This window comes from Phyllobates terribilis, unplaced genomic scaffold (assembly GCF_046119375.1).
Source record: "Phyllobates terribilis strain yellow unplaced genomic scaffold, ASM4611937v1 Scaffold_13__5_contigs__length_258822181, whole genome shotgun sequence".
NCBI lineage: Eukaryota > Metazoa > Chordata > Amphibia > Anura > Dendrobatidae > Phyllobates > Phyllobates terribilis.
This window is the reverse complement of record NW_027362773.1, coordinates 129,810,265-129,825,534: the sequence shown is the minus strand read 5'-3', so window position 1 is coordinate 129,825,534 and position 15,270 is coordinate 129,810,265. Positions and strand designations below refer to the sequence as shown.

Sequence of the window (15,270 nt, the reverse complement as noted above, 5' to 3'; positions counted from 1 at the left end):
CAGGAACAGAGCCGCAGGTGCGGTAGACAAGCAGAGCAGGGCAAAACCCGCAGGTGCGGTAGACAAGCAGAGCAAAACCCGCAGGTGCGGTAGACAAGCAGAGCAGAGCAAAACCCGCAGGTGCGGTAGACAAGCAGAGCAGAGCAAAACCCACAGGTGTGGTAGACAAGCAGAGCAGGGCAAAACCCGCAGGTGCGGTAGACAAGCAGAGCAGAGCAAAACCTGCAGGTGCGGTAGACAAGCAGAGCAGAGCAAAACCCGCAGGTGTGGTAGACAAGCAGAGCAGGGCAAAACCCGCAGGTGCGGTAGACAAGCAGAGCAGAGCAAAACCTGCAGGTGCGGTAGACAAGCAGAGCAGAGCAAAACCCGCAGGTGTGGTAGACAAGCAGAGCAGAGCAAAACCCGCAGGTGCGGTAGACAAGCAGAGCAGAGCAAAACCCGCAGGTGCGGTAGACAAGCAGGGCAGGGCAAAACCCGCAGGTGCGGTAGACAAGCAGAGCAGAGCAAAACCCGCAGGTGCAGTAGACAAGCAGAGCAGAGCAAAACCCGCAAGTGCGGTAGACAAGCAGAGCGGAGCAAATACACACAAGGTACTTACAATAAAGTAGCGAGTGGACACTAAACTCACAAACAGAAGTACAGAGGCAATGAGTTGGAGTTAGGTGCAGGTTCAGACACTGCAGGAAAAGGGAAGGTACGGACATAGAGACAAACAAGTAACGGGCTAGGACACTGTTCAGACAGGAACTGAACCAGGAACAAGATACAGGAACGAACCTGGGAACTCAGCCCCCAGGGTGGCGGAAACAGACTAGAAGTTACAGATACAGGTAACGGGCCTGGGTATACAGCCCCCAGGGTGGCAGAACAGACTAGAAGTCACAGATACAGGTAACAGGCCTGGGTATACAGCCCCCAGGGTGGCAGAAACAGACAAGATACAGGACAGGACCTGGCAACTCATTTGCACAGAACACACTGAAAGAAAGTGTTGCTCAGGCACCTCCTACTGGGAGGAGGGGGTTTAAGTATCCAGTGACTCACAGCAATAGGCTGGGGACGCATTAGGACTGTGCACACAGTAACTATAAGAATCAGGCAGTAACCGCGCCGCCGCCCTAAGCAATCAGACAAGAGAGACAGCAGGCAGTTTTGCATGGTGGTTTTGCATGGTGGGAGGTGGTAAGCCATGCCAGCACGCCGCCAGGGATGTTACATATACATTCTGCAAAAGTTTTTCAAAGTGAGCCCACCTGCCTTATCAGGTCTAATAGATCTATTTAATTATGCATGCAGCTTGTATAGAAATATGGTGACAGATTAACTTTAAAGAGTACCTATCACCTTCTGGAAAACTTCATGAAATAAGAGAAGAACAAAATCTAAAACCTTTTTATTATTATGAAAACTAAAAAAATAAACTAAAGTCTAATTTAGTCATAATAACTTTGACTCTTTAAAAAATGGAGAATGAAGTCAGCTGAAGTTGAGACTCTCTGCTATCTCACTATTTTGACAGCTCTGGGAGACTTCCTGATACTCAGCTGTTAGATACCATTGTGTGGGTGATGGCTGGGACTTTGCAGTACCGAAACACAAGGCAAATGTGTATGGTGACTTACTGCTGCCTCTTACTTCATGCTGAATGTTTTATCTTAATATAAGATGGATTTCTGTGTATAATAATGTTACAGTAATGTTATCTATGCGATATTTCTGCTCTCAGCTGAAATTTGTTCTTATGTTAAAAAGCATATCTAAATGTAAACTTTTTTTTCTTGGGGGGGGGGGACCTCTGTAGAAAAAAAGCACAGTAGACTATGTACTTGAAAAAAGGCATACTGATGTATTTTGACCAGATGGATGCCAAAACACTCTTGTTGCCTTACATCAAGTAAATGGAATACATGCACACCACCTAGAGTGTGAAGTGTGAACAGACCTTTAGTTTGGCGTAAAAGTGTACAGGATTTATTTTGTTGCAGCACTGCACTAAATACAGTTTTGTCTTTCTGAAAGGTTAATGCTACTGATAGCATATCATCTGAAAGCGTGACAGCCAATGTTACAATTGAGATCACCAATGGTAAGTACCTAGTATTGTCTTCTGTGCCTAGCATTGTCTCCTGTGCCTAGCGTTGTCTTCTTTGCCTAGCATTGTCTTCTCTGCCTAGCATTGTCTTCTCTGCCTAGCTTTGCCTTCTGCGCCTAGCATTCTCTTCCTTGCCTAGCATTGTCTTTTTTGCCTAGCATTGTTTTCTGTGCCTAGCATTGTCTTCTGTGCCTAGCATTGTCTTTTGTGCCTAGCTTTGTCTTCTGTGCCTAACATTGTCTTATGTGCCTAGCTTTGTCTTCTGTGCCTAGCATTGTCTTCTGTGCCTAGCATTGCCTTCTGTGTCTAGCTTTGTCTTCTGTGCCTAGCATTGTCTTCTGTGCCTAGCTTTGTCTTCTGTGCCTAGATTTGTCTTCTGTGCTTAGCTTTGTCTTCTGTGCCTAGCATTGTCTTCTGTGCCTAGCTTTGTCTTCCGTGCCTAGATTTGTCTTCTGTGGCAAGCATTGTCCTCTGTGCCTAGCATTGTCTTCTGTGCCTAGCTTTGTCTTCTGTGCCTAGCTTTGTCTCCTGTGCCTAGCATTGTCTTCTGTGCCTAGCATTGCCTTCTGTGCCTAGCTTTGTTTTCTGTGCCTAACATTGTCTTCTGTGCCTAGATTTTTCTTCTGTGCCTAGCATTGTCTTCTGTGCCTAACATTGTCTTCTGTGCTTAGCTTTATCTTCTGTGCCTAGCATTTTCTTCTGTGCCTAGCTTTGTCTTCTGTGCCTAGCTTTGTTTTCTGTGGCAAGCATTGTCCTCTGTAACTAGCATTGTCTTCTGTGCCTAGCTTCGTCTTCTGTGCCTAAGCTTTGTCTTCTGTGCCTAGCTTTGTCTTCGGTGCCTAGCATTGTCTTCTGTGCCTAGCTTTGTCTTCTGTGTCTAGCATTGTCTTCTGTGCCTAGCATTGTCTTCTGTGCCTAGCATTGTCTTCTCTGTCTAGGTTTGTCTTCTGTGCCTAGTTTTGTCTTCGGTGCCTAGCTTTGTCTTCTGTGTCTAGCATTGACTTCTGTGCCTAGCATTGTCTTCTGTGCCTAGCATTGTCTTCTGTGCCTGACTTTGTTTTCTGTGCCTAACATTGTCTTCGGTGCCTAGCTTTGTATTCGTTGCCTAACTTTGTCTTCTGTGTCTAGCATTGTCTTCTGTGCCTAGCATTGTCTTCTGTGCCTAGCATTGTTTTCTGTGCCTAGCATTGTCTTCTCTGCCTAGGTTTGTCTTCTGTGCCTAGCTTTGTCTTCGGTGCCTAGCTTTGTCTTCGGTGCCTAGCTTTGTCTTCGGTATCTAGCATTGTCTTCTGTGCCTAGCATTGTCTTCTGTGCCTAGCATTGTCTTCTCTGCCTAGGTTTGTCTTCTGTGCCTAGCTTTGTCTTCGGTGCCTAGCTTTGTCTTCTGTGTCTAGCATTGACTTCTGTGCCTAGCATTGTCTTCTGTGCCTAGCATTGTCTTCTGTGCCTGGCTTTGGTTTCTGTGCCTAACATTGTCTTCGGTGCCTAGCTTTGTCTTCGGTGCCTAGCTTTGTCTTCTGTGTCTATCATTGTCTTCTGTGCCTAGCATTGTTTTCTGTACCTAGCATTGTCATCTCTGCCTATCTTTGTCTTCGGTGCCTAGCTTTGTCTTCTGTGTCTAGCATTGTCTTCTGTGCCTAGCATTGTCTTCTGTGCCTAACATTGTCTTCTGTGCCTAACATTGTCTTCGGTGCCTAGCTTTGTCTTCGGTGCCTAGCTTTGTCTTCGGTGCCTAGCTTTGTCTTCGGTGCGTAGCATTGTCTTCTGTGCCTAGCATTGTCTTCTGTGCCTAGCATTGTCTTCTGTGCCTAGAATTGTCTTCTGTGCCTAGAATTCTCTTCTGTGTGGTTGCACAAAGTTATTGAAATATAGTGTAAAATGTTCATTCAGTGACCACGTTATCAGGTACATGTGTAATCTGGCTCATTATTGAAGCACTCCATGGTGCGAACAACATCACCTTCAAAATAATGGTGCCATGCACGTCCCCTATATGCCCTGCACAAAGTGTTAGGCCTGGCTGGGGTGCTCCTTTAAACATCTAAGATCTATTAAATATTAATAAGTACATTATGCGGCAGAAATTTATTGTACTAAACAGATTCTCAATGGGGATAAAAATATTTTTGAAAAGCGAAAATAAAGGAAGTAATACTCAACCTCAATTCCCTACTGCTGCCATTATGATGCCTACTTGGTCCCTACTGGTCTCCATCTCCTGGTCCTTTTTCAACACACCAGAAATGGATGTAGATGTCTACTTATCCAATCATTTCATAACTTGTGCTGCTATAGTTGCTGACCATGTATGAATGTCCTCCTCCTGTACTGATATAGCATTTTCTAACTTGACCCTCTCCATGCAACATATCTTGATGCAGAAAACGTTAACTTGATACCTAGCCCACTGTACATGTTTAATGGTTTGTGTTATATTGGTATAGTTAATGTGTTGTTATTAGTCCATGTCAAGTATTTGTAGCCAGCAGAGTAACCAGATCTCACACCAATAGAATATTTTGCAACAAGGTAGAACAAGAGGTTCTTGGCAAATGTACAAAAAAACAAGCCAGCAACTACATGATGGTTTCGTAATGTGGGCTCAGTGTTTAGCATTGTTGGCCAGCAGTGCTTTTGCATAAAATTTGGATTTACTTCCCATGTTTTGTGAGTTTCATCCTAGTGACGTGCCCCTGGGCCTGTGTCGCGCTGCGTTGCGCACGCGGGAGCTTACCCGGAGCCGGATCTCTTGAGGGTTGTAGTCTCGTGGCGGTGATCCGGTCCGTGCCCAGGGAGTCAGACTAAGTGGCGCTGTATCAGCGGTAGATGTTGGACGACTACGCCACCCGTTGAGTACAGCTAAGGAGCTGCTGCTGCAGGGCAGACCGCTGAGGCCGGTGGTAGGATTGTGCAGCGTGATAGTATAACCCCCAACGGGAGGGGTATGGCCTCAGGGCAGCCGACGTGGATGATGGGGGTAGCAGGAACCACTCGGAGACGGTACGGTGTAGTTCAGGGTCTTTACTGGTGACAAAGATAGACCCTCCCGGAGTACTGGCTAGCGATTGGGGCCTGGTCAGTCCTTGAGCAGATGGGATCTCCCCTGGCCAGGCGGAGTTGTAGGCCTCCCAAACTGACTGTACTCTTCTGGCTACCTTGCTAGAGGCGGGTATAAGTAGCCCACGTCCCTGAGTGTACCGTGTGGTGCTCACCCGTATGGCCGGTGACTCGGGGCCTTCTAGTAGCTTCCGCTCCACGACGGCGGTGCTGGTCCCACGCGTGTGACCGTGCCTTCGGGTTTCTGGGCCAGAGGACCTGCAATCCCCTGCCGGTCGGTTTCTGCTGCTGGATAGGAGTTAGTCCCCACAGCCTCGGACTCCGGGTCCGGTGAGAAATCTTCTCAGTCAGGGCGAGCTCTGCAGCTGCCAGCCCCTGACTCCTTGTTGCACTGCTCCTACAGAGCTCCTGTAGTTTCTTCCTATGCTGCTTCTCTTCTCTACTTCTTCTCTACTCACTCACCCTGCCTCAGCCCTAGGTTTATATAGGGGAAGTTCTTCCCCTCCCAGGACTGGGCAGGAGGTGTGGCATGCATAGGATCCCTGACCAAGAGACCTCCCACCTGCTCTCAGACGTAATATCTCTATCACTGTGGCAACCAGACCCCTGGGGTGTCACATTCCCCCCCTAGTGAAATTTAGTACTCCGGGACTAAACATATTTTTGGAAAAACATAACAAGGTATAAACCATAATAATACAATAAGAAAAACACATAAAGATGGTCACGGCGTGTCCGCAACCGGGTGCAGTTTTTGAAGAAAAACAAGGTGTCCATTTCACCAAAACAGGGAGACGTAACCAGGTAGGGGTCTGTCCTGCCCCGAGTCCTTAACAGTCTTTAGTCCGTCCTGGGTTACGCTCCAACTATGTACACAGGATTCCCGGTAAATCCACCAAAGACTCCTATAAACAACTAGAAACACATAATTATACACAAGCAACAAGAAAAACAGGTAACCACAAATAAAACAATTTATACACTTCAAATCCTCCAACGTGCGGGTAACTGGCCTCTAGTGGCCCTAGTGGACCTACGGAGCTGACTGTCTAGCCCTGAACTACAGGGTGTAGGAGCTGTCAAGGGTAAACTGGGCAGCTGTCTACCGGCTCCTTGGCTCACTAGGGGTACGGCAGGCTCACTATAAGCAGAGGGTTGATCCTCCTGTTCTGCTTGTGTGGAGTCTTCTGCCTCCTGGACCGGCTGCTCTTCCAGCTCTACCTGTCGCTCCGTAGGTGCTTGGGATGCTGGTTGGAGGAAGGTGAGTACGGGTACCACAACTGCGCCATTGACTTGAGTCCAAGACCGAGGGAAGTCTCCGAGCACAGTACTAACCATGTCTTCCCTTTCCTCTACGGGTCGAGGGTCTTCTTGTTCCTCTTCAGGGTTCCGTAGCTGTTCGGGACACTTCTTCAGGTGATCCCGGGATACAATGGTCGTGGTTTCCCCTCCGTCTTTACTGATGGTACAGACCTTTGGGTTGTCGTGGCTTGAGGGCAGTACGGTGTACGGGTCCTTCTCCCACTGGTCGTCCAACTTGTGGAGCCGTCTTTTTCTCTTCAAGACCTGCTCTCCGGGTACCAGGGGAACAGCGGGAGCATACTGGTTGTAAGTTTTCTCTTGTCTTTCCCTAGCCTGACAGAGACTTCGCTCCACACTCTCCTGTACTCTCCGGTACTGCTGCTGCCTCTCTGTGTCCCAGTCTGCTTCTGGTGAAGTGTCCTCGGGTGTCAGGACTCCCATTTCCAGGTCAACAGGTAACTTACCAGGTCTTGCCCTCATTAGGTAAGCCGGGGTACAGTTGGTGGAACCTACCGGGATGTGGTTGTATAGGTCCACCAGATCGGGCAGCTTCTCAGGCCACAGACTGCGTTCTTCCAGGGGCAACGTTTTCAGAAGATCCATTACCACCTGGTTCATTTTCTCACAAAGTCCATTAGTTTGCGGATGATAGGGTGTTGTCCTTATCTTCCGGCAGCCATACAGAGTGCAGAATTCTTGGAAAACCTCCGCTTCAAAGGCAGGTCCCTGGTCTGTCAACACTTGGTCCGGGTACCCGTGTGGACGGCAGAAATGCTGCTGGAAGGCTCTAGCTGCTGTTCGAGCTGTTAAGTCCTTGACGGGGACGACAACCAAGAACCGGGAGTAGTGATCCACGATGGTTAGTGCGTAGACGTAGCCACTTCTGCTTGGGGTCAGTTTTACATGATCCAAGGCTACCAGTTCCAACGGCTGCCGGGTGACGATGGACTGCAGGGGAGTCTTCTGGCTGGCACGGTCCTTCCTTCTTAGGTTGCACGGGCCACAGTCTCTGCACCACCTCTCGATGGTTCCCCTCATGCCTACCCAGTGGAACCGCTCGCGCAGCAGGAACTCCAGCTTCTTCCATCCGAAGTGTCCAGCCCCGTCGTGGTATGCCTCCATCACCATGGCTGCGTCTCTTCGTGGCACCACTACTTGCCAGATTAGTTCATGCGTCCGGGAGTTAACCATTCTGCGGCACAACTTCCCCTTGTAAAGGAACAGTCGACTCTTCTCAGCCCATAGTTGCTTGGCTTCCTCCGGAGCGTCTGGGTCAAGGCGAGCCTCTGGCCGAGTCAGCATCTCCTTCACCAGTCGGACGGCAGGGTTACTGTCTTGCGTTTCCTCCCAGTTGTAGTGAGGAAAGGGGTTAAACGTAGCGGCTTGCTTACTCCTTACCCGATGGGAATACTGGATAGTCCCATGACGGTGGAACGCGGGGAGTTCAACTTCTTCCAGTCCCTCTGGATCTTCTCCTACGTCCGGTAGGTTTGGCATCCTGGACAGGGCGTCCGCGTTGGTATTGGAGCGTCCTGCCCGGTATTTGATTGTGAACTCGTAGTTGGACAGACGGGCCATCCATCTCTGCTCTAGGGCACCGAGTCTTGCCGTGTCCAGGTGTGTCAACGGGTTGTTATCCGTGTACACGATGAACCGGGAAGAAGCGAGGTAGTGCTTAAAGCGTTCGGTGACTGCCCACACCACTGCCAGGAACTCTAGCTTAAATGAGCTGTAATTCTCAGGGTTTCTCTCGGTGGGTCGCAGTTTTCGGCTGGCGTAAGCGATTACTCGTTCTTTCCCCTGCTGGATCTGGGACAGCACGGCTCCTAGCCCGATGTTACTTGCGTCGGTGTAGAGGATAAAGGGCTGGCTGTAATCAGGGTACGCCAGGATTTCATCCCCCGTGAGGGCCATCTTCAGCTGGCGGAAGGACTCTTATTCTAACTTCTCCCATCTGAAGGGTGGCTTCTGGTTCTTGGCCTTCCGGGACTGGCCTATCAGGAGGTCCTGCATAGGAGCTGCCTTTTTGGTGAAACCGGGGATGAATCTGCGGTAATAGCCTACCAACCCGAGGAACTGCCGCACTTCTTTTACACTGGAGGGACTTGGCCATTCCTTAATTGCGGTGATCTTATCAGGGTCGGGAGCCACTCCGTCAGCGCTCACCACGTGTCCCAGGTACTGCACCTTTGGTTTCAGGAGGTGACACTTGGAGGGTTTCACCTTTAGGCCGTAGCTTGCCAGAGCTTCGAACACTTCCGCCAGGTGTTTCAGGTGGTCCTCATACGTCTTGGAATATACGATGACATCGTCCAGGTACAACAAGACCGTCTCAAAGTTTCTGTGGCCCAGACAGCACTCCATTAATCGTTGGAAGGTTCCTGGTGCGTTGCAGAGTCCGAACGGCATGCAGGTAAACTCGCTAAGTCCCATCGGGGTGGTGAATGCGGTCTTCTCCCGGTCCGCCTCTGCTACAGGAACCTGCCAGTACCCACTAGTGAGATCCAAGGTAGAGAAGAAGTTAGCAGATCTTAAAGCAGCCAAAGACTCCTCTATCCTTGGTAAGGGGTACGCATCCTTGTGTATGATACGGTTGATTTTCCGGTAATCTACACACATCCTCATGGTGTTGTCTTTCTTTTTGACTAAGACTAGTGGAGCTGCCCAGGGGCTACAGCTATCCCTGATCACCCCAGCCTCCTTCATGTCTCTAAGCATCCCCTTGGCATGTTGGTAGTGTGCAGGGGGTACGGGTCGATACCTCTCTTTTATGGGAGGATGGTCTCCCGTGGGGATGTGGTGTTCTACCCCCTTGACTCGCCCGAAGTCTAATGGGTGTTTACTAAACACTCTCTCGTACTCTTGAACCACCCGATAGACTCCCTGTTTCTGGTGTGAGGGAGTGGAGTCAGTACCCAAATGTAGTTGCTGACACCAGTCCTCCATCGTTTTCTTAGAGCCGTTACCTTCCTCCGGGGAAGGTGGAGGCAAGGGTTCTACGGACTGTATGGAATCTTGATTGATGGTATACAATTTGGCTAGCGTGGCATACCGGGGCAGGTACACTTCCCTCTTTCCGATATTTATTATGCGAACGGGCACCCTCCCATGGCGTACATTGACCACCCCCCGTGCTGTCAAAATGGTGGGCCTACTGTCTGAGTAAACTGGTTCTACCATTGCCTGGTAATCTCTACCTCTCAGACCAATAGCTGCCCGGCACCAAATCATCATTTCACTTTTCGGGGGCATGGCAATAGGGAAAGGGTCACACATTCGCACGCTACCAATCTCACCACCGGAGAGTTCTAGCTGTTGCCGTCGCATCAGTGCCCGGATCTCTTTCTGGAGCACTCGCTGCTGGCCGGAGCTGGCGTTCTTGGCAACCTGCTGTAAAAGGAAAATCACCTCTGCAAGACAATTTTCAATTACATTAGTTCCTAGAGTTATCTTTGGGTGACTCTCGTGTTTGTCAATGTCTACAATGATCAGTCCCTGTGCTGCCAATTCGACTCTACCGATTTTAATGGTCACCTCTTTAAATCCAATCTGTGGCACGGGCTGACCATTGCTGGCGATGATACTCAAGTCGTCGTCAGGGTAGCGGGTGATATCCGAGTCATTCCAGTACTGCTTGAAGAGCACGTACGGGATGGTGGTGACCTGTGACCCGGTGTCCAGCAGGGCACTCATAGGAATGCCATCCAGTACCACGGGTAAGACTGGACGTCCTCCCACATATTTGTCGCGCCAGTTCGATGGGCCTGGTGATCTTTTTCCTGGGGGTTGGCCCTCTACCCCAGGTTGTGCCAGTTTAAAGGACAGTACCTTGCCATATGTCCGGGTTGATTGCAGCGGCGGCAGATGGGTCGTCCGTCCTCGTTGTATCGGTCGCTGGGTCTTCCTCTGGCCGGTGGGGTCCTCCTTGGTCGACGCCACGGGATGTCCTCCGGTCCGGATGCCAGCTGGATCTTCCCTGGAGTGGAAACCTGTAAAGACTGCACAGTTCGGGTTAGCGCAGCAACGCTTTTAGCTAGCTCTTGGACCTGATGGTGCAGGTCTGGAGCCGGGTCATTGTTCAAAGCCTGCGCATCAGCTCCCACAGGCCCTGCCGACAAGGGCGCCGCCTCCTGGTGGTAAGTGGTAGTGGGGCGTCTGTGGGTCACAACGCCACCTGGTGCCGGTTCTCGAAGCACCCGGATGGCTCTGTCCTTGAACTGTGCAAATCCCAGATGAGGGTCCTGTAAGGCCATTGCACGCAACTGGGTTCGGTGGGCAATGCAATATAAACCCTCTATAAATTGTTCAGTCAACAGCCTGTCCTCGTCTCCCACGCCGTCAGGGTCGGTCTGCTTAATGGCTCTCAGGGCCTTTTGTAGGTTTAGGGCATAGTCCCTTATACTCTCATGTGCCCGCTGTTTGCACCCGTAGAATCTAAGCTTGATCTCGGCTGAGGTGCGGGTATCAAAGGTGTCCCTCAGCCGGGTTAGTATCCCTGCGACAGTCCTCCCCCCAGGTGGCCAGGACTTTACCTCCCTTTGGGCTGCCCCGGTTAATTGGGCCACCAGGATGCTCACTTTTTGCTTCTCTGTGAGGGGGTACACCTGGAAGAGACTATCCAGCTTTTCTCTAAAGTCATGCAGGGTATGTGACTCCCCCGAGTACTGGGGTAGCCAGGCTGTCCCCGGGATATAGGGCATGGTGAAAGGCATGACCGCCACAGCGGTGGCGCTGGCGGGGGTTGAAGCGGTGAAGCTCTCCTCCGTATCCGACATCCTTCTCCCCCCTAGTGGACCGTGGCCTACCTTGCGATGATCCTCTTCCGTAGGCCGCGGCTCCGCAGTGGATCGTCAGGGTTGAGGACCTTCCGTCGCGCTCCTGTGACGTCGGCGTCTGCTGGGCTCCTTCCAGGACCTTACGCAACGTCCGGACGTGAGGCGGGGCTTCAGTTCTCGCGCGCTTTCGGAGTCCACGCCCCTCTTCTTCCCGCGCGGCGTCCTCAAGATGGCGTCCAATGGCGGGAAAACTCCACGTATGGCGGGAAGAAGGCTGAAGATGGCGCCGGATGGCGGGAATCTTCACCACAGGTAAGTTTGAACAGTCTTTTTCAGGCACGCAGTACCCGGTGGTTGCGGGCACGAGATCCTGCCGACTACGCCAAAAGTTGACGCGCCCCTGGGCCTGTGTTGCGCTGCGTTGCGCACGCGGGAGCTTACCCGGAGCCGGATCTCTTGAGGGTTGTAGTCTCGTGGCGGTGATCCGGTCCGTGCCCAGGGAGTCAGACTAAGTGGCGCTGTATCAGCGGTAGATGTTGGACGACTACGCCACCCGTTGAGTACAGCTAAGGAGCTGCTGCTGCAGGGCAGACCGCTGAGGCCGGTGGTAGGATTGTGCAGCGTGATAGTATAACCCCCAACGGGAGGGGTATGGCCTCAGGGCAGCCGACGTGGATGATGGGGTAGCAGGAACCACTCGGAGACGGTACGGTGTAGTTCAGGGTCTTTACTGGTGACAAAGATAGACCCTCCCGGAGTACTGGCTAGCGATTGGGGCCTGGTCAGTCCTTGAGCAGATGGGATCTCCCCTGGCCAGGCGGAGTTGTAGGCCTCCCAAACTGACTGTACTCTTCTGGCTACCTTGCTAAAGGCGGGTATAAGTAGCCCACGTCCCTGAGTGTACCGTGTGGTGCTCACCCGTATGGCCGGTGACTCGGGGCCTTCTAGTAGCTTCCGCTCCACGACGGCGGTGCTGGTCCCACGCGTGTGACCGTGCCTTCGGGTTTCTGGGCCAGAGGACCTACAATCCCCTGCCGGTCGGTTTCTGCTGCTGGATAGGAGTTAGTCCCCACAGCCTCGGACTCCGGGTCCGGTGAGAAATCTTCTCAGTCAGGGCGAGCTCTGCAGCTGCCAGCCCCTGACTCCTTGTTGCACTGCTCCTACAGAGCTCCTGTAGTTTCTTCCTATGCTGCTTCTCTTCTCTACTTCTTCTCTACTCACTCACCCTGCCTCAGCCCTAGGTTTATATAGGGGAAGTTCTTCCCCTCCCAGGACTGGGCAGGAGGTGTGGCATGCATAGGATCCCTGACCAAGAGACCTCCCACCTGCTCTCAGACGTAATATCTCTATCACTGTGGCAACCAGACCCCTGGGGTGTCACACTAGTACTCCAGTTTCCTCCCACACATCAAAAACATTTTGATAATACTTAGTGTCACTTAACAGTTAGTGTAAATTAACTGGGTTTCATTTTAAAGAGGTTGTCCACTACTTTAATATTGATGACCTATCCTAAGGATAGGTCATCAATGCCTGGACATGGGGGTGCGACACCCGGCACTCACGCCGATCAGCTGTTCTTTGTTCTGGAGCTAGCCAGAAGTGCTCAGAAACGGTGCACCTCCAGCGATCAGGCATTGGTGGCCTATCCTTAGGATAAGTCATCAATGTTAAAGTAGTAGACAACCTCTTTAATCTTGTTAGCATGATTTTGATATGTTTCCGAAATAGGGGAGTGTTTGGCACATGGGCAAACAGGGACAGCAAGGGGGCCCTGTGCAAGATGTTTTTCTGGGCCTCCCTTACTTAATGTCCACATTACCCACACATACAGTATATACACACGCACATGTGCACACATGCACAGAAGCATATACTGTATAAGATGTGTACATACACATACACACATGACACACATATACATAGTAAAGACATATGCAAATATTGTGCACAAAGGAACACATGACACAAATATATACAGTACAGACTAAAAGTTTGGACACACCTCATTTAAAGATTTTTCTGTATTTTCATGACTATGAAAATTGTACATTCACACTGAAGGCATCAAAACTATGAATTAACACATGTGGAATTATATACTTAACAAAAAAGTGTGAAAAAACTGAAAATATGTCTTATATTCTAGGTTCTTCAAAGTAGCCACCTTTTGCTTTGATGACTTTTTTGCACACTCTTGGCATTCTCTTGATGAGCTTCAAGAGGTAGTCACCGGAAATGGTCTTCCAACAATCTTGAAGGAGTTCCCAGAGATGTTTAGCACTTGTTGGCCCTTTTGCCTTCACTCTGCGGTCCAGCTCACCCCATACCATCTCGATTGGGTTCAGGTCTGGTGACTGTGGAGGCCAGGTCATCAAGCATAGCACCCCATCACTCTCCATCTTGGTCAAATAGCCCTTACACAGCCTGGAGGTGTGTTTGGGGTCATTGTCCTGTTGAAAAATAAATGATGGTCCAACTAAACGCAAACCGGATGGAATAGCATGCCGCTGCAAGATGCTGTGGTATCCACGCTGGTTCAGTATGCCTTCAATTTTGAATAAATCCACATCAGTGTCACCAGCAAAGCACCCCCACACCATCACACCTCCTCCTCCATGCTTCACGGTGGGAACCAGGCATGTAGAGTCCATCCGTTCACCTTTTCTGCATCGCACAAAGACACGGTGGTTGGAACCAAAGATCTCAAATTTGGACACATCAGACCAAAGCACAGATTTCCACTGGTCTAATGTCCATTCCTTGTGTTCTTTAGCCCAAACAAGTCTCTTCTACTTTTGCCTGTCCTTAGCAGTGGTTTCCTAGCAGCTATTTTACCATGAAGGCCTGCTGCACAAAGTCTCCTCTTAACAATTGTTGTAGAGATGTGTCTGCTGCTAGAATTCTGTGTGCCATTGACCTGGTCTCTAATCTGAGCTGCTGTTAACCTGCGATTTCTGAGGCTGGTGACTCGGATAAACTTATCCTCAGAAGCAGAGGTGACTCTTGGTCTTCCTTTCCTGGGGCGGTCCTCATGTGAGCCAGTTTCTTTGTATCACTTGATGGTTTTTGCAACTGCACTTGGAGACACTTTCAAAGTGTGCCCAATTTTTCGGACTGACTGACCTTCATTTCTTAAAGTAATGATGGCCACTCGTTTTTTCTTTACTTAGCTGCTTTTTTCTTGCCATAATACAAACTCTAACAGTCTATTCAGTAGGACTATCAGCTGTGTATCCCCCTGAGTTCTGCACAACACAACTGATGGTCCCAACCCCATTTATAAGGCAAGAAATCCCACTTATTAAACCTGACAGGGAACACCTGTGAAGTGAAAACCATTTCTGGTGACTACCTCTTGAAGCTCATCAAGAGAATGCCAAGAGTGTGCAAAGCAGTCATCAAAGCAAAAGGTGGCTACTTTGAAGAACCTAGAATATAAGACATATTTTCAGTTGTTTCACATTTTTTTGCTAAGTATATAATTCCACGTGTTAATTCATAGTTTTGATGCCTTCAGTGTGAATGTACAATTTTCAAAGTCATGAAAATACAGAAAAATCTTTAAATGAGAAGGTGTGTCAAAACTTTTGGTCTGTACTGTACATTACGCAATACCAGGAAAGAACACCAAAAAAGGCCATCATGTGTGAACATAGCTTGCAAAGGAGAGAGTTAGCTTCATGTCACAAAGTTTATAATTTACCTCTTTACTGATGGAAATTTTGTTTTTTGTTCAAATGACCCATAAGAATATTTTTGTTTTCACCTTTCCACATCCATAGTCATAAGAGCCATGACTATAACTATGCTATATGAGCCCTTGCTTTTTTGCAAGGTGAATGGGAGTTTTCTAACCACCATTTTACTATACATATATGTAAGTCATTTATATTAACCTTTTTTATTAATTAAATGGAGAAAATAAAGAGCATTGCACCATTTTTATTTGCACTTTTTATATATCTTCAAAAGAATATGTTGATTGTACTGGGACACTTATTGCAATTAAAGTAATAACATATACTTGTATATCTATGTTAT

The 15,270-nt window shown here is 49.5% G+C and overlaps 1 protein-coding gene across 15 annotated transcripts in view; it reads left to right on the top strand.

The window, feature by feature from the left end:
* CDHR5 (cadherin related family member 5) overlaps positions 1-15,270 on the top strand; it is a 113,785-nt gene that overhangs the window by 73,234 nt on the left and 25,281 nt on the right. For all 15 annotated transcript variants that reach the window (XM_073658648.1, XM_073658655.1, XM_073658654.1 and 12 more), the window contains one exon: positions 2,020-2,086. In XM_073658648.1, the coding sequence (XP_073514749.1) occupies positions 2,020-2,086 (67 nt within the window). The remainder of the gene's footprint in view (positions 1-2,019; positions 2,087-15,270) is intronic.